Source organism: Callithrix jacchus, chromosome 3, assembly GCF_049354715.1.
Source record: "Callithrix jacchus isolate 240 chromosome 3, calJac240_pri, whole genome shotgun sequence".
In the NCBI taxonomy this organism is placed as follows: Eukaryota; Metazoa; Chordata; class Mammalia; order Primates; family Cebidae; genus Callithrix; species Callithrix jacchus.
The window spans coordinates 157585831-157606150 of NC_133504.1; the positions used below are offsets into that span (position 1 = coordinate 157585831).

The window sequence follows — 20320 nt, forward strand, 5'->3', positions numbered from 1 at the left end:
TAAAATAATATGTCCTACTGCATTATTCTTGTGACACAGTTTCTGCATCTGAATATTTTCTTAATAATTGGTATTTGCTTGTTTCTAACTAAAATACTTTCTCTGTGCTCCAGTTTCTTATTTGAAGGCATGCAAAAGTATTTTCCATTCCTCAAAACCAAAATGAAGATGATTTATGGGAATAATGACTAAATAAATTGTGCCAGAATCCTCTTTCTGACCAAGGAAGAATAACTTGCATGGAACATGCCTTTCTACCTTAAACAACTGTAAAACTGGATAATACATATGAAACAGCTATTTTCAGACCTTGGAACAATAAGCATTTCAGGACTATGGTTACAGAGAAAAGCAGAAAAGAAATGAAGTAAACCTTAAAATCACTCTGACTTTCTTTTCTATCTGCAGACAATCTCAACCCATGTTACTGAGAAGGGAGAAACCCAGGCGGAATGTGACAGTATTGGGCTAGGAATTCAGAGAGTCTGCAGTAGCTAGAATTTGCCTTGGAGAGTACAGAGCAGAGGGAGATACATAAAGAGTTTCAGAAATCTTCATACATGTTCCTTTGTATCTTTTGCTCAATATTATCTGTATATTTGTAGGGTGAAACTCCATGAGGCTACAGAGAAAATTTCTGGAGTACTAAGGGTTAAAACTTCCCACAGCTTAGACAACATAGGGATTTGATTAACTTCCATCCAGGCAAATTAGACCTCATTAAACACTTTGGGTATTTAGTACAGACCCAAGAAAAATAACATAGTATAAAAGTTACATCAGATCAGGCTTAGAGTAAAGGTTGCTCTATTTTTATCTTAGTATGCTTAAAAACAGATTTCCAAAGGATCTGCTGCTCTGCAAGTAATTTAGCTGTCTTGAGTCAAACAGGCAAATGATGTGAAAACAGTCATCAATAATCTCTCTAAAGAAGACAACTCAGTCCTGACACTCAACACGTTAACATTCGTGATGTTCAGGCGATCCTTAAAATTACTAGTAATGTGAAAAAAACATAAATCAGCTTATGGGCACAGATCCAGAAATGAGAAAGCTAATGGAATTAGCAAAGATTTTAAAATGTAGTTTTAAATATTATAAATATATTCAAAGATCTAAAGGAAAATATAAGCATAATGAGAAAAAATATATAATTTTTAAAATATGTAATGTAGCTTTTAAGGCTGAAAAATATATCTGAAAAGGAGATTTCACTAGATGGGCTTAATGTCAGAGTAGATTATAAAGAATAGAAATCATTGAACTTGAAGGCATGACAATAGAAACTATCAAAACGTAAGCATGGTGGAAAAGAGACTAAGTAAAATCAGCAGAACCTCAGTGTCTTACAAGACTATGTCAAGCAATTTCATGTAAATGTGGTTAAAATCCCAAAATGAGATAAAGGAAAGATGGAAACAGAAAAAAAAAATCTTTGAAGAAACGTACCTATTTTCTGAATTAGATGAAAAATATAAATATATACATCCGCTAAGATTGACATAACTTCAGCAGTACAAAATTCCTGAAAACCAGTGTGAGAAAAAAATAAAGTACTAGAGGATAAAAATACATTCAATATCAGGGACAAAGATGAGGATATTTAATCAGAAACAGTGCAAGCCGAAGGACATTGTAATCTATAAAGTGCTTGCGGTGAAACCACACACACACACACACACACACACACACACACAGAGCAGTTGTCAACTTAAATTCCCTATTTAGCAAAAATATCTATCAGAATTGAGAGCAAAATAAAGTATATCTTGACTGAACTAATGTGAGAGAATCCAGATGTATGCCACGAGAAACTAATAAAGTTTTCCTAGTTGAAAGAAAATAATACCTGTTGTAAACCTGGATCTATAAGGAAGAAATAGGAACACAGGAAAGCACATGTAGCACACTCAGTAACACATATGGAGTTAGGATACATTGTAATTGCCAAGAAGGGAAAAATTTAAACACATTTTAAGACTATTATGTATAAACTAGTATAATAGTCTCTAAAAGTAGGTTCTGAAAATACATGTTAAAACTCTGGAGCAACCACTAAAAAATAGATTGAGGCATAGCTATTAAGCCAGTAGCAGAGGTGAAATAGATTCAGAAAAAATAACTCAAAAGATATCAAACAAAGAAAGAGATGGGCAATAGAAAACAAATGACAGGAGAATAGGCTTACTTACTTACATGGAAGTTAGTGGTCTAAAGCTGTAGTCAAAAGACAGAGATTGCCGGAATAGATTTTTAAAAAGACACAGCATATACCTGCTATAGGAAACACACTTTAAATATAAAGACAAATTTGTTAACAGTAGAAAGAGAAAGCTATACCATGTAAATCATATATGGGAAAGCTGGAGCAACCATGTTAATATCCAAATGGATTCCAGGACAAGGAATGTTATCAGGGAAAACAAGAGACGTTTTCCAGCGATTAATGTGGCAATTTATCAAAAAGCCATACCATTCTTAAGTATGTATGTACCTGAAAACTGAGCTTCAGATTACAGAAATTAAAAAGTAACAACAAAAGTAGCAATAAATAAGCCCATGATTATGGATAGATATTTCAGCTTTTGGCTATTACTAACTGATGGGACAAGAAGACAGCAAGTCAGTAAACTGTCTATAGAAGACTCAGAACTACTTGAGCTAATCAATATGTGCATGTTTGTGTATATGTATATATGTATTTATAACACTAACAACCGTGGGATACGCGTTATTTTCCAAGTGCATATGGAACATTCACAAAGATTAACTAAATGATAGGCCATAAAATAAGTTTCTGTAAATTTAAGACAGTAACATTAGAGTATTTTTTGCTAACCAAAAAGCAATTAAATTTAAATTGGTAATAAAATTTGGAAGTTAAACATGTTTCCAAATAAGCCATATTTCACAGTAGAGATCACAGGAAAAATTAGGAAATATTTGATCTATAATAATAAAATTGTGTGATGGAGCTATTAAAATATTTAGAAGGAAGGTTATAGCTTTAAATGCTAACATTAAATCAAAAGATGTAAAAATCCATCCTCTAAACTTTTACCATAAAAATCTAAAAAAGAGCAAAGTAAACCCAAAGTGGTTCATGAATGAATTGATACAGACAGTAGAAAGAATCAATGAATGGAATATATTTTTTTTAAAAAAGAAAATTGGAACCACCGGTAGCTCTTTTTAATAATCAAGTTAGTAAATTTCTAATGTTTTTTGGAAAAGTCAAGAACATTGATAAAACACTAACTAGAAGTAAGGACAGAAGATACAAATGACCAGTGTCAGAAATGAAAAAGGAAACTTTATTGGGGATCCCTTTAATATTTAAAAGAGAAAATATTGTGACCAATTTTATACCAATGAATTTAATACATTAGATATAATCAAACAAATTATTGCAAATACAGGAATTAGGCAAACATATTTATTCTCACCACTTCTGTTTAACAGTTTATTGCTGGTTCAGTATGATAAAGCAAGGAGGTTATAGAAAATCACAAATACTGGAACTATAAGTGAAAAACTCAATTATAATTTGTTCTTCAAGCAACATGTTTAATAAAATGAAAAGAAATCATATACTGATCCTATTCAAATGTATCTGATAAAGCACTCATATCCAGAATATTGACAGAATATATATGACTCAATTAGAAGACAAAAACCCAATAAAATAGCAAAAAATAATGAATAGAGACGTCTAAAAGAGTATATCAATAACCAACAAGCACATGTAAAGTTAAGTATCAGAGAAATACGAATTAAAAGCACAATGACATCACACTAAGAAAACTAAGTTTTTAAAATGTGGCAGTGCAGAGTGTTGGCAGGTATGGTGGGATTGTAAAATAGTACACTCATTTTGGGAAGCAGTTTAGCGGGTTTTTGTTTTTTTTAAAAAAACAAAGTTTACAAATAACTGTACATCCCAACAAATGAGTTCCTAGGTATTTACGCAAAACAAATCACAATATATGTCCACAAAATGACTCCTATACAATATTCAAATCAGCTTTATTTATAATAAAAAGTGAGGAGACCCCAAATGTTTTTCAGTCAGTGAATTGTAGTACGGTATATTCATATAAAAAATACTGATCATGACCGGGCACGGTGGCTCACGCCTGTAATTTCAGCACTTTGGGAGGCCAAGGCGGGTGGATCACGAGGTCAAGAGATCGAGACCATGCTGGTCAACATGGTGAAACCCCGTCTCTACTAAAAATACAAAAAATTAGCTGGGCATGGTGGTGTGTGCCTGTAATCCCAGCTACTCAGGAGGCTGAGGCAGGAGAATTGCCTGAACCCAGGAGGTGGAGGTTGTGGTGAGCCGAGATTGCGCCATTGCACTCCAACCTGGGTAACAAGAGCAAAACTCCGTCTAAAAAAAAAATACTGATTATAGATGGACCTATATTAACAACAACATGAACGTATCTTAAAAACATTGTGCTAAGTGAAAGAAGCCAGGCACAAAATAGTAATACTGTATAATTCCATTACTATGAAGTCTTAGAGCTAGTAAACTAATGAATGGTGACAGAAAGCAGATCAGTTCTTGACTAAGATTGTGGGTGGGGGTTAGATACAATGCAGAGTTATGAGGGAACATTGTGAGTGATGGAAACGGTCTACATGTTAATCCTGGTGGTGGTTACACAAGTGTAAACATTTGTAAAAACGTTTCAAACCATACATTTAAAATGAGTGCTTTAAAAATTCTAATGACAAGACATCACTCAGCAATAACAAAATTCGTTCTTTTCCAGAAGAAAACAAAACCAAAAGCCTACTTGGATGAGAAGTAGGTCCTGCTTTGAGAGTTTGCTTAGGAAGTACGAATGCTCACCATCATTGGTCATTTAGAGAAATTCAAATCAAAACCACATTGAGATACCATCTCACACCAGATCATTAAAAAAATCTAGAGACAACAGATGCTGGAGAGGATGTGGAGAAATAGGAATGCTTTTACACTGTTGGTAGGAGTGTAAATTAGTTAAATCATTGTGGAAGACAGTGTGGCGATTCCTCAGGGATCTAGAAATAGAAATACCATTTGACCCAGCAATCCCATTACTGGGTATATATCCAAAGAATTATAAATCAACCTATTATAAAGACACATGCACATGTATGTTTATTGTGGCACTGTTTACATTAGCAAAGACTTGGAACCAGCCCAAATGCCCATCCAGGATAGACTGGATAAAGAAAATATGTCACAAATACACCATGGAATACTATGCAGCTATGAAAAAGTATGAGTTCATGTCCTTTGCAGGAATGTGGATGAAACTGGAAGCCATCATCCTCAGCAAACTGACACAAGAACAGAAAACCAAACACTGCATGTTCTTACTCATAAGTAGGTGTTGAACAATGAGAACACATGGACACAGGGAGGGGAACATCACACACTGAGGTCTGTCGGGGGCTGGGGGACTAGGGAAGGGATAGCATGGGGTGGGGAGATTGGGGAGGGACAACATTAGAAGAAATACCTAATGTAGGTGATGGGGGAATGGATGTAGCAAACCACCATGGTATGTATATACGTATGTAACAATCCTGCAAGATCTGCACACGTACCCCATAACTTAAAGTAAAATAAAAATGTATATAATAATAATACATTATTGAAAAACTTTTTAAAAAAACGAAAAAATGCACAGCACATGCTTCTGAAGCTGTACTCCAAAGTCCTATCTATTCCATTTCCAACATGCCTAGGATGCTTTTCAAGGCAGACTGTAAGAGTGCAGTCTTGAAGAAGGGAAATAGATCTGTTAGGCGTGGCTTTAGTAGATCATCTTTCATGTCCATTTTAATGGTGTGACTGTGTAATAAGTTGTTCAGGAAATTTCGTCTTGTGAATCTTAGGTGTGACAGGACTAAGAAGAAAGGCCACAAAAAGACACATATCAGCATTTCACCTCTTGAGCATTTTTGGACCTGAGGACTGGAGTTTTAAATTATAAAGATCTAATTCCTCAGGTAAAGGAAGGCTCATGAACTAGGTTAGTACTGAGTAGCTCAAATTTCCAGTACCTACCTAGTTCTAAGACCTCAGATGCATTCTTTCTGGCTCTTAGTTTCCTAGTCATATATGGAAAAAAAACTTGCCAGAGATATTTCCAGTTCTCTGGCTCAAAAGCTCAATGACAGTCAAAGATGACATGGTTTAGGAGGCTTTAAATATCTTCCTTCAAGGGATCAGTCAAAACTTTGACTTAACTTATGTGATTTGTTTCTAATTGCATTTTTAAAAACACAGGCATGTATAAAGAAGGAAACAAAATGTCCATGAGTTTTCTACCAGAGTTAATTTAACATTTTAGGAAATGCAATTGAATTTACACATATGTGCAATTATGTATTTTCTGCTCATTATACTAAGTTTATCATATATATCTCTGGATGTAGTTAAATCACTTACCCTTTCCCTAGTTTTTGGGATTTCCACTTATTTCCATTTTTTAAATGCTTGGCTAAATGCATACGTTGGTGTGCATGTGCACATGTGCATGAGAAAGGAACAGAAATATATTAGAGAAACAGTTATTGTGTCTTCATTTAAAATCATACACTTATGAAAGAGTCCTGTGGTTGGAACTAATTGTCAAAAGTAATGATACGTATTTTAAGATTCTTAGAACATATTTTCAAATCTCTTTTTAGAGTATCTAGTCAGTCTTTAAAATATTACAAGTTCATCTTGTTATACTCTAGTAATGAACATTATATGTTAGGTCTTTGATAAATTCCCTTTGACACATCATTGATTTTACATATATATGTGTACATGTGTATAGGTGTATGTCTGTGTGTGTGTCTCGAAAGGTGACTTTTTCTTTCAAATTTCATTTTTAAAAGCAAGACTTTGTAATAAGTTGTTCCGGAAATTCTGTTTTATGAATCTTAGGTGTGATATGAGTAATATATAGGTATAGCTAGATATCACACACATATCCACAAAAGGATTCGTCCTTTGACAAGATATATATAGATATGTAAAGCTATAGATGTATAGATATATATGTATCTATATACATATCAATATATTTGATCATCAGACTGGTTTGTGGTTACATTGGTTAATTCTTTCTATGTCTTATCTTTCCATAGCTGATGATCATATTTCTGTGGAGTACTTACTATTTTATTTTTGTATAAATACTTAGGGTATTATCTTTTCCAGCCATCTATGTGGAGTCCTTTATTTGCTTTTCACTTTTGTTTAAAATGTTGTTTATATGAGCACATTTATTTTTTATGTGGTTCAATTATTGATCTGTTATTTGTGAAGACACTTCTAGTTCTTGTCATAGACTAGGCTCAAATATGACTGTTTATGCTTTATGGTTATTATATTGTATTTGTTCATCCTAGGACTTGGTTTCTAGGTCTTACTGAACTGCCTTGATTAATTATAGCAAATAAGGATGTTTCTTTATATGGCTTTGATGAAGTGCCCTTTGGAATTTATGTTTAGAAAATGGACAGTTAGAATAACGAAGTTCTCTGTAATTAGAGTTCATCAGCATTACTTTTCAGATTGTCAGGATGTAAATAAATGTCTCCTTGGAATTCTTACGCAGAAATGTTAAATTGTTGTTTGATAACACTTGAAATCACAAAGTCGACCAGCATTTGTGTTGAAATATCTTTTGATGCTTTATTCAGTGCGCACAAAGTTTAGATGAGCATTAGAGAGGAAAGTCAGTACACTGATGCTGTTATATGTCAAGCCTCTATTGCACTACATATATATTTTGGGGTTTGCCCTTTGACAAGTTGACTCAGGAGTTCTACTCTTCACTAATTCACAAGGAGACAGCTAAACTCATCATCTTAGGATGTTTTTTTCTGACTAGAAAGAAAATTTAAAATTTGAAAATGTCACAGTTTATGGCAGAATTATACTCATACTATAGGAGGGCCATTGCATTTTGGATTTCTTTCACTGCTTGCTGCAACACACATTATAGTTGTTTATAAGTAAATAGTTACAAACATATTATATCATACTTAAAGCCCAATTATTAGATAGATTATGTAAAAAGTTTTTAAACTCGTGAATGTAGGAAGACATAGTTTTGATTAAGTTCACATAATCTAGAGGCTTGATATTTCTCAAAAAAATGACCTGAGTTATATAATGTCATTTAGACAAATACACCCAGCAATAATGCTTTTTAGCTAAAAATGATGTAAGATAAATGAAAAGGCTATAGCATGTCAGGAGTATTAGAGCAAGTTTCAGGATTCTCCAAAAAGAAAATTACAAAACCTGGAGGTCAGGACTGCTGTGGTGTTGTGGAAAATAAAAACAATAGATAGAGATGTCAAAAAGCAAGAGATGAGGATTACAAGCACCAGTATTAGTAAAACAGTGGTAGTAATAGCAAGTTTTCAGATGTTAGAAATGAGTGTGATAAGGAGCAGGTATCTGTGTCTTCTTACAGGAGCATTTCAAGAAAGGAAACTAAAGGAAGTTTAGTTTTTTAATTTAGGTACAGTGATTTTTAAATTAGGTACAGTGATTATCAGAAATGTAAAAGACTGCATACCTTATTATCCACCCCTGGCCCCCAAAGCCCCAGAATTCATGCAGTTTATTCATGTCTCTTTGGGTTGAATATAAACTAACCCTGTCACAATCTGAGATCAACATTATATAGTTTACTTTGGTGTAAATATACTTAAAATACATCAATAATTAGTTTAAGTTTCAAAGCAAACTTTGTATTTAGTGATAGGTCTTTAAAACTGCTGTATATCCACTAAATGCCAGACACTATGCTAATGACTGGAGATACCGAAATACTTTCTTTGCTTGCTTGTGCAAATGTTGGGGTTTAGTGGCTAAAAATTTCACATAGCTACAGCAGGTGACACAATGCAGGGCAAAGCAACCATTGAGAGATTGAGAAGGACTATCTGTGACATACTAAGCATAAGAGGGAGATCAAGAACATTCTCAAGGAGTCTTACCTGGGGTATAATTTAGGGAGAAGATTTGGAGTAGCCAGCCAAAGAGCAGGTAATATGTACTACAAAATCTATGAAGGGGTGTAGGGGTGTGTGTGTGTGTGTGTGTCTGTGTGTTTATGTTTCCTGAGTGTCCTAAGGTGTGTGTGTGTGAGTGTGTTTATGTTTATTGAGTTTCCTAAGGGGTGTTTGTGTGTGTTTATGTTTCCTGAGCATCTTAATTATAGGAGAATGGGAGATAAAGTTGCAGGTAGAAATACAGACTAGATAATGAAGATTTTTTCATCTTGAAAACTCAAGAACAGTAAGACAGTGATCTGGAAGTGATGTTATTAGTTTTGCATTTTAGAAAGATCATTCTGGCAATAGTGAGGAGTAGAGATTACAGGTGTTGAGAATTGGGAAAGGAATTCTATAAGGACGGTCTGCAGTGACTTCAAGGAACAACATGAAGCTCTGCAATAAGGCAGTCTTGGAAAAGAGAGGAGACAGAGTGAATACACTGAGAAACTATAGTCAGCAGAATTTGGTTACTGAAGTCATGTGGCAGTGTTTGGGTAAAGAGACTGATCTACACTTAATTAATCTTAAATTGGCCGGGTGCGGTGGCTCAAGCCTGTAATCCCAGCACTTTGGGAGGCCGAGGCGGGTGGATCACGAGGTTAAGAGATCGAAACCATGCTGGTCAACATGGTGAAATCTCGTCTCTACTAAAAATACAAAAAATTAGCTGGGCATGGTGGCGCGTGCCTGTAGTCCCAGCTACTCAGTAGGCTGAGGCAGGAGAATTGCCTGAACCCAGGAGGCGGCGGTTGTGGTGAGCCGAGATCGCGCCATTGCACTCCAACCTGGGTAACAAGAGCGAAACTCCATCTCAAAGAAAATAAATAAATAAAATTAAATTAAAAAAAAATAATCTTAAGTAACTGGTGGGGTACATGGGCAATTTTTGGTGCCAGAGCTTGGTATGGGCGAGCAAAAGCATTGATATGCTTATTGCACATTAAGGTGAAGGTGCCCAAATAAAAATTTTCTTTAGTATTGTGGCTTATAATTAGTCATTAATGTTAGTCTGTTGAATGTTGTCCTAGGTGCCATTATTATCTTTATTTTGCCAATAAATATTGGATGAAACTTATATTTGATGAAACTGAAGCAAAAATAAGGTTGACTTGTCTAAAGTTACAAAGGAAATAAATGGCAGGCTAAAACTGAAGTTCAGAAAGTCTGATTGTCATTCCCACTCTCAGATGCTCTATTCTCCTGCTATGCAGTCTCATGGAGATCTGATTTGTGAAAGTTATAGCCTGGAGATAGGGATTTGGAAGTAAACTAATTTATATGGAGTGATGAAACCACTGGCCTGAATGACATGTCCGTGGAGAGTCCATGGAGCTTTTGTGTGTGCTCAGGTTATGACTTCGTCATTCAGAAAGAGGAAGTGAGATTGAGAAAGACTGACCAGAATGATAGGAGCAAAATCCAGAAAGAATTGTGCTATAAAATTCAAATTGAATGCTAGTATTTCTCTTTTTAAGGGATAAAATCAGCAATTCTAAAGCCTTGAATGCATAGCCAGAAATATCCATTAGAAGTTACAGGTGTACAGTGGTTTTAGTTTAGTTATTCAGAAACAGAATAAAAGAGGCTGGGAAATGAAAAGAAGTGAGATCATAAATTTAGAGAGTTTCCTCGATGCTATGGAATGGTGTAACTATACAGGCAAAAAAAAAAGATTGCATGGAAGCTCATGGTGGATGGAGGTAAAAGAGAAGCTTTCATTACAGTAGGTAAGACAGGATCATGATTGTGTGGATGTTAGGGTAATCTGTCTTAAAGTAAGATTTTTTTAAAAATTATAATTTGAAATGCTTTTTAAACTTTACAGAACATTGTACATCCATGGGCATACCAAGTTGGATTTCACAGTCTGGCATACTGCAATTGAAAAAGCAGCAGGTACAGATGGTAATGCTTTACAAGATCAACAGCTCAGCAAAAATGACGTTCCCATTATAGTGAACAGCTGTATAGCATTTGTTACACAGTATGGTAAGTATCACTGAGTTTTTATTCAACCCGTAGAACTGATGGTATCATTCTTACAGTTTTTAAGTGGTACCTCTGTTGGACTGAATTAAAGCCCTTTATATTTGAAAGTACACTAGTGAAAAATAAAGACAGATTTACTGTTCAGCTAATTGCCATTTCTTCTTCCAATAAGACTCATTAAAACTATACATTTTTACCATTTCCTCCTCCCTTTATATGCATAAAATGTTAACATATTGAAATAATCTAAATTATAACATGTACATTAAACAGTAGATTATATGTTTTATTCAAGCAAGAAAAAAATAGTATATTGAAGACTATATCTTTCAGGGATTAAAAGGCTAGATTAAAGCCTACAGTGACACAACACGTCTAAGCATGTTTTCAGAAGTGGTAAACTGTGGAACAATATGTAAAATAATTTGCTTCCTTTGACATCCATAAAGTGTGTGTAATTTATATTAAGAGGCACAGTTATGTTAAGTTTTTGTTCATTTTCAACAGATATTTCAATGAGTAGTTTGCAAATAAAAAATTATCTCTTTATATTAAGAGGCACAGTTATTTTAAGTTTTTGTTCATTTTCAACAGATATTTCAATGAATAGTTTTCAAATAAAAAATTGATCTATACCACAGTTCCGCTTATTTTAGTTTTATATACTATAATAGTATTTTACATATGCCTGAAAGATATCCTCTGTTCTTCATATTTATTTTCAAATAGTTATAGATTATTCATCCTTTTTTGCATATATATTTTATACTGTAAATTTCTTGACCCTATTTTAAATGTTAAAATGTTACCATGAGCCCTTTTAACCTGTAGATAAATGCCATTTATTTAGATTACAAATGTGAAAAAGAGTAAAATGATTGATTTGATATTTTGGATCGTATTAAAATTTTTGTTCTCCTAATGTTAGCGGTGTCTTTAGATGTTTTGAATTTGAAAAAAAGGTATAAGTAGTGAGAGGGCTGCAGTAAAGCATTGTGTTATTAGTTCATTGCTTCTTTATTGAGTGCTTATTGAATGCCAGTCACAGGTCTCACTATTACAAACACAGTAGTGGGAGTAAAAAGTTCAAGACAAAGCTATGAACCCTGTCTTCTAGTATAGGAAACTGAAAATACACTGATACGTAACAAAATATCAGAACTAATGATGAGTATAAAGAAAATACTTTCAGAAATTAGACTTCTATTTTTTTATTTTTATTTTTATTTATTTATTTTTTTTGAGACGGAGTTTCGCTCTTGTTACCCAGGCTGGAGTGCAATGGCGCCATCTCGGCTCACCGCAACCTCCCCCTCCTGGGATCAGGCAATTCTCCTGCCTCAGTCTCCTGAGTAGCTGGGATTACAGGCACGCACCACCGTGCCCAGCTAATTTTTTGTATTTTTAGTAGAGACGGGGTTTCACCATGTTGACCAGGATGGTCTCGATCTCGACCTCGTGATCCACCCATCTCAGCCTCCCAAAGTGCTGGGATTACAGGCTTGAGCCACTGCGCCTGGCCGAAATTAGACTTCTAGTAAGCATATTTTAATCTCTTGTTCTAGGGAGAGTGTCGTATGTAATCCAAGTGCAGTTATTACTGTCCAGATTGTGTTTTTATTATATATCTACTGAAAAAATATATATATGCACATCTTTGGGCATTACTATAAGAAGTTTTCTGCTATGATAGCGTATTTATACTTTTCTTATTAGCTATAATCATCTGTTTACTTAAAAATGGAGGAAGGAGAATGTTACCTTCATTTGTTACAGTCTTTAAATATTAGTGTACATTTTGCAGATATACATGAATCACATATATGTTATGTTTTAGCAGGAACATAACCTCATTGGGAATCTTCACATTTCAAAATGTCATAAGGTCCTTCTTAAGCAAGAAATAATTAAAATACCTTGTCTAGCTCTGGTGTAGCCTATTTAATGTTTTTCTAGGGTAATCAGAATTTTCCTTGTGTTGATTTGGATTTAAAATAATTCAGCGTTAGATTTTTTTCAACTAAATCTCATATATTATAACAACTTTATACCTCTATTACAAGATGCATTCACTTGCATATTAGAGTAATAAAGCAATGAAAGATTGTATAAATATATATACACGTATATCTGTATATAAAGAAAAATATAGACATACTATCATAGTAGGAAGCTTCTAATAGTAATGTCCAATATGTGATTATGAATATATTTTCAGTAGATATATAAAAAATCACAATTATATATAATTCCAAATATATATGATATATATATATTTATATATAATACCTATACATCATATATATTATATAGGACTATATATATGCATATATGTATATACATATATGTGTATGTATATATGTACACACACATATACGCAGTAATGGGATTGCTAGGTCAAATGGAATTTCTAAGCAGTCATTTATTAAATACCTACTGAGTAGTTCTAGGTACTGTGTAACTGCCAGATATACACAGAGATATATCACAGAAAATAAGACATAATTTTTGCCTTTTAGGTGTTTGAATATTTATGAATATGAGACAAATACATGAGCAGTTACAAGTCAGTGTAACTGACTAATGTATATAACACTTTTTTTTAACATTTGCTTCATTTATCCTAGATTTTGTATAAGATTCTCTAGTAAAGAGGTTCAAGGGGTGCTACTGGTGTCCACGGTGTAGGGGTGAATTTCACCCAGAGCAGGCATAACAGAGAGCTTCATGGGTAAAGCACAGTGCTTACGATGAGCCCTAAGAGAAATGGGAGCTAGTTAGGAGAAGAGGTTGGGATTCCAGGAGGAGAAATAGTGTGCTAAGGCATAGAGTCACACTGTTTGTGCTGGGAGCTTTGGAGTGTTAAATGTGGCCAGAGCTTAGTGTGAGAAGAAGGAGTCAATGAATATAAAATCTAAGAGGAGGCCGGTCGCGGTGGCTCAAGCCTGTAATCCCAGCATTTTGGGAGGCTGAGGCGGGTGGATCACGAGGTCAAGAGATCGAGACCATGCTGGTCAACATGGTGAAATCCTGTCTCTACTAAAAATACAAAAAATTAGCTGGGCATGGTGGCGTGTGCCTGTAGTCCTAGCTACTCAGGAGACTGAGGCAGGAGAATTGCCTGAACCCAGGAGGCGGAGGTTGCGGTGAGCCAAGATGGCGCCATTGCACTCCAGCCTGGGTAACAAGAGTGAAACTCCGTCTAAAAACAAAAAACCCAAGAGGTTTGGTCAATTCAGGTAAGGTTTTATGTAGCAAACTGAAATCCTCAAACTTTGCCTCATAGGCAGCAGGAGGGCAGCTTTGAGGTTTTTAAGCTTGTTGGTAACACTACAGACCTGAATTTTAGATCATGCGGTTACCATTGTTGAGACACACAGAGGGCTGCATAGGAATAGGGGCAAGGAATTAGGACAATATAGTAAGAACTCAGTGCTCAAGTAACAGCATATGGGTTGGAAAGGAGAGGACAGTTCTGAGAGTGAGATCATGAGCAGCACTGCATTTTTTTTGTTTTTAATGTGTTAATTGAGAAATACTCTAAACTGTAAAGGGCTGGGGAGAAGGCAATGCCATATATTCATGTAGAGAGGAACAAGATAGAGCATGGTGGGGGTGGAAGGTGAGGTAATAAACAGGCAGAAGAATTAATTTCTTCAGGTTATTTTGATTTACCGTAAGATAAGTGTCTGGGTGTGGGTGTATGTTGCATATATATGTAATGGTGTGTGTGTGTGTGTGTGTGTGTGAGAGAGAGAGAGAGAGAGAGAGAGAGAGAGAAAGAAATTATGGAAATTAAAACCTGAGTGAAAATGTTTATATAGAAGTGATGAGGTTGGATGGGTTCTCACTCAGTGGTCAGGAAAAGAAGTGAATTGAGGAGGGATTCCTGGGATGGCCAATAAGTATTAGATGAGCAAAAAAAAAAAGATGACTGAGAGTAATCACAAAGGGAAGGGAGAAAATAGAGGTATGAAATCATGATGTCATAGAAGTTCTGCGGTTAAATGAATTTATAGGGATTCGTGCAGAATGTCAAATGCTGCAAGGAGTTCTCCCTAGATTAAAAACTGAAAAGCATCTAGAAAAAAAGGTTATTAATATTCTTGATGAAGGTGACCCCAACAAAATGGGGATTGGGCACAGAAGCAAGATTGTGTGGTCAAAGGATTAACAGGCAGGTGAAAGTAGAAAGAATAAATGTAGGAAACTTAGCCTTGTTGTGAAAGGAAGAGGGAGAAGAAGCCTGGGAGGAGGCAAGGGAGGCTTTTGGGGTTTGAATTATTGTCATCACCATCATCACTCTTCCTCCTAACCACTACTTTTATTTGGTATGGGGCACTTCATCAATCAGTAACTATAAAAAAGAGGTAACCCAACTTGCCATTGCAAATAAGGTGAAGATGAGAGCAGACAGAAATTAATATACAATATGCAGGTAGGAGGTTGGTGACATTTATACCAGAGAGCCTCACATTTGTCAGTGAGAAACAGAGGCAAGTTGTTTGATGGGAGACCAAGTGAAGATAGGGCACTTTAGGTAAAAGAAAATTTGGAAAAGATACTATGGAGAGCTAGGAGAAGGACTGATCAGGGGTTTGCCCTGAGCTGAGGCTGTAATGATTTGCTCATTAGGTTTGCATTTTAAATACTAAAATGAGGGGTAAAAGGCCTTTCCTGCTCATGCATGTGTATATGTCTCTTGCATAATGACTTCATCATCTTACTCATCATCTCAGCACAAACATTTGTTTTTTTCTGAAATATCAAACTGGCTTTTAAATCTAGACTTTCAAAATATAACTTTTTTTTTTTTAAACAAAGGTTTAGGATGCAAATATATTTATCAAAAGAATGGTGATCCTTTGCATATAAGTGAACTCCTGGAGAGTTTCAAAAAGGATGCAAGAAGCTTTAAATTGAGGGCTGGAAAACATCAGCTTGAAGATGTGACAGGGGTGTTGAAAAGTTTTCTCTCTGACATTGATGATGCACTGCTTACTAAGGAGCTCTACCCATATTGGATCTCTGCTTTAGGTAATATTTATATAGATATATACATATATATAAACATAGACCATAATATATGCTTGCCTTTTAATACTTAGATTTAAAAATCTTTTGATAAGCTGAAATTTTAATTGAAAGAAACAATGTACATAATGACTTAGAACAGAAATTGTATAAATATCAATAGCTGTTTCTGTCTATTTAAAGAGACATTCAAAATGGTTGCTAAATTGTTTGGTATATAGTTAGTTTTGAGTAGATTTCCTACTGCTTAATTTGCTTTAACTTTGGAGTGTTATACTCTATTCCATGTGTGCTACTAATTTCTCATTAAAAATAAAATGAAGCATTTACTACAGCATTCATTTAGCAAGATTTTCACCTGTGACTCTTTTGTGTTTCTTCTGTTACTTATTCTACATCTCTAGTGTATAGAACATTTTTTTTAACTTTTGCTTCATTTATCCTAGATTCCATCTAATGTAATAAAGGAGTTTTGTTATATACTGTAAGATAAGCTAATTAAGAGATGCCCCTAGAAAAGGAGTTTATTAAATCACTCATGGGTCAAATTAATTTCAGTAAAACCTGTTTTTAACCTTCAATTATTTAAAACAAGTCCTTTCATCGAAGCATTACAATAATAAAGACTTAAATATAAACATTGCCTTTAATTCCACCTATTTAATGAAGCTGTTTTTATTTTTCCATATTTTAGTTCTGTTTTCCACTTTTGTAATTCATGTATATAGCATTTCAATTTTTATTAACCAAAAACATTTCTCATATCTATAATATTTTCCCAATGATGCTTTTCAGTCCTCCTTTGTTCTAGTTTTTAAAATCTACTTTTGAATTATTCCATAATTATAATGTGTTTGTCTCTTAAACATTTAATCTGTTTCATGGAAAATGGCTTTTGAATTTGATCACATAGTATTCCTCTACTGAGAGTATTCCTCTACTGAGAAGTAATTTGTCTTCATTGCAAGTGTTTAATCTAAAACAAGTGATATACTAAAGAGATTAATTTTGAAATGATGTCACAAACATGTACAGTTTGAAAATTATCCCAAGAATGACCCTAGTTAGTGTCAGCAAGAGTAGCATTATAATTAAAATAAAGCATGTCAAGATAGTACTAACTTTCAGAAGTTTTTCATTTGCCTTCTGATGTTTCTCAAATTAGTAGGATTCACTGTAATCACAAGAAGAATTGATTTTATAATTTTCTAAGATTGAAAATGCAGAGATAAATACATTGCTTTAAGTTCAGTTACCTTGCAACCCTCATTTTGGTTTTAAGAAAATTTTATTAAAATAAATGAAGCCGTTTAGAGTATCTCTACTTTATAAAGACTTGTAATTTATCTTTATTATAAAATTGGTTATCAGTAGCACATGGCAAGGCTGGGCACAGTAGCTCATAGCTATAATCCTAGCATTTTGGGAGGCCAAGGCAGGAGGGGATAGCTTGAGGCCAGGAGTTCTAGACCAGCCTGGGCAACATAATGAGACCTTGTCTATATAAAAGAATAAAAGTGTTAACTCAGGCTTGGTGGTGTATTCCTACAGTCTTAGCTATTCTGAAGACTGAGGTAGGATGATCACTTGAGCTCAGGAATTCCAGGCTTCAGTGAGTAGTGATGGTGTCACTGTATTCCAGCCAGGGTGACAGAGCTGAGACCCTGCCTCTTAAAAAAACAACAAAAAGTGACAAATATGTATTTGCTAACATTGTCAAATTCAATAATAGACAAGTCTTCACTATTGTCAGTCTGTCAGAACAAGGTAATCAGCAGGGGTAGGAGTGTGTTAGAAATGAATGTGTTCAGCTTTCATTTGCATGTGAATTCTTTGAGAATTTATTCGGAGAAAGCTTTGAATACTGGGTCAAGTAATCGTTAAGTCTTTTGCTTTTGCATTCAATATAGTTCAGCAAGACCCTTCAAAGTGGCCCTGTTGGACCTGAAAAGAATAAAACAGGATTCTCTGAGTTAATTCATAAAACTCTATGAATTATATATATGACATGCTATATACCCAAGGTAGAGAATGCCTTATGGTGGTGCACCACCCATATTTATATGATATAGGATCTGTTCTTCTAGGAACACTGTTAAATTGTCTGAATTCTATGTCTAGCTGAATTGCTCATTGTATTTTCTATATGGCCTGAAATCTTTCCTGAGTTTTACTTTCAGTTTGTTTAGCTTTATTTTGAAAATATCATCTATTTTATAAGATGTGTAAAAATATGCATACTAGCATGACTGCTTGTTTTAAGTGTAGCAGTATTATAGAATAATGCAGTTATTCCTACAGTTAGAAACTGAATAACATGAGGGTAAATGTTTGGATTGTACTGGGAATTATATACAATTAATTTCCAGTAAAGTCTTTGAATGTAATTTGGGTGTTTTTCCCTCTTTCTTACAGAGAGTCATCTACTAGTGCATTTAATTCAGTATACTCATGTATATGGCTATTGATCTCAGGTGCAGGCTAAATCAGTACAAAAGAGATACCACTTGCAATTTTGAATAGGAGTGCACTTGAAAACTATGTTATGGAGTTTCTTACCTTGCCAGGGATCCTAGTGTCCTTTACAAGTGACTTTGTACTTTTAAGACATCATTCGTTTGCTTCTGATTTTCTGTGACTAGAAGAGGTAAGGCCAGGCAAGAAGTAAAATAGTTTTGTTGTGAAAGGTAGTTGGGAATTGAGAGGAAATAGTAAGTGCAGTCTCCTTGATTTACCAAGTCAGCACAAGTGATTTATTTAAATAATCTATTTCCCCTATCAGGTAGTATAGGCCAAACTGTCAACTGCACACACCCTACAGAGAGTCTAGATCTTTGGGGGTTCCTGTCTCTCATTTCTCCAGATATTTGCCTTCTTGCAGTTAGGTGAGTGGAGAGTACTTCCTTCTCATTCTCCTCTCCATGAACCAAGAAATTTCTGTTCACGACAAAAGCAGGAGGTCTACTATCCAAATTGTAGTTATTAAGACCTAGACTTGACTTCCATTGCATTCTCACCTTTTCAGAAGATTTGAAAATATTCTTAATGGGGATCAAAAGGGTACTGTACAGTTCACAGATCTAGGATGGTTCATAGCTTTGGGAAGATTTTTATAATTTTGTAAGAAAAATATCAGAAATATAATTTTAAAATACAAATGATACAACATTTCCATAGCCAGAGTTAAAATACTTTCGGATTAACTCTTCAGTTTGTACTCCAGTTTGAGGAATTAATTGAATGTATTCTTGTTAAGTTAAAGTTCAATATTCCATAAACTAGAAGATAAAAAAATGCAATCCCTCTTAACCTTCCATTTTGAAAATCCTTTGTTTTACATTAAAAATTATAAGAACTAGAGCATATAGTGCTGGAATATTATGTAAATAAATGCTTTCCCAGATTTATAGGCAAATACTTTAGAACTTTGAATGACTGTCTACTGAAACCTGATTGTATCACTTATTAAAGTGCATGTGTGACTATTTTACAGTACTACTGAAAGACAAATTCATAACATAGCCAATTAGTTTAGGTCTCAAGATTTTTTTTTTCCTCCAGATACTCAAGATGACAAAGAAAGAATTAAAAAATATGGAGCATTTATACGTACTCTTCCAGGGGTCAACCGAGCAACACTAGCAGCTATCATTGAACACCTATATAGGTGGGTTGATTAATGAACTTTTCTAGATATTTCAAACACAGCACTCAGTAAGTCATTATTTCTTATGTGATTGTGAATCTTTCAACATATCCTAAGAACTCACCTTGGCCTCTGTTTCTGTAATTAAGTCACATTTACTTTTTTAAAAATATTTCTCTCTCTCTCTCTCTCTCTCTCTCTTCTTTCTTTCTTTCTTTTGGACTTTCGCTCTTGTTACCCAGGCTGGAGTGCAATGGCACGATCTTGGCTCACCACAACCTCTGCCTCCTGGGTTCAGGCAGTTCTCCTGTCTCAGCCTCCTGAGTAGCTGGGATTACAGGCACTCGCCACCATGCCCAGCTAATTTTTTGTATTTTTAGTAGAGATGGGGTTTCACCATGTTGACCAGGATGGTCTCGATCTCTTGATCTTGTAATTCACCCGTCTCGGCCTCCCAGAGTGCTGGGATTACAGGCGTGAGCCACCGTACCCAGCCAATTAAGTTATATTTACATAGCACTAGGAATTTCTTAATCAGAAATAATTGCATATAGTATCCTCAAATACATCTGTTTCATAAGC

At 34.7% G+C, this 20320-nt stretch overlaps 1 protein-coding gene across 6 annotated transcripts in view; it reads left to right on the forward strand.

Moving 5' to 3' along the window:
• ARAP2 (ArfGAP with RhoGAP domain, ankyrin repeat and PH domain 2) overlaps positions 1-20320 on the forward strand; it is a 205172-nt gene that overhangs the window by 117116 nt on the left and 67736 nt on the right. For all 6 annotated transcript variants that reach the window (XM_035293912.3, XM_035293913.3, XM_078367402.1 and 3 more), the window contains 3 exons: positions 10895-11058; positions 15883-16095; positions 19654-19759. In XM_035293912.3, the coding sequence (XP_035149803.3) occupies positions 10895-11058; positions 15883-16095; positions 19654-19759 (483 nt within the window). The remainder of the gene's footprint in view (positions 1-10894; positions 11059-15882; positions 16096-19653; positions 19760-20320) is intronic.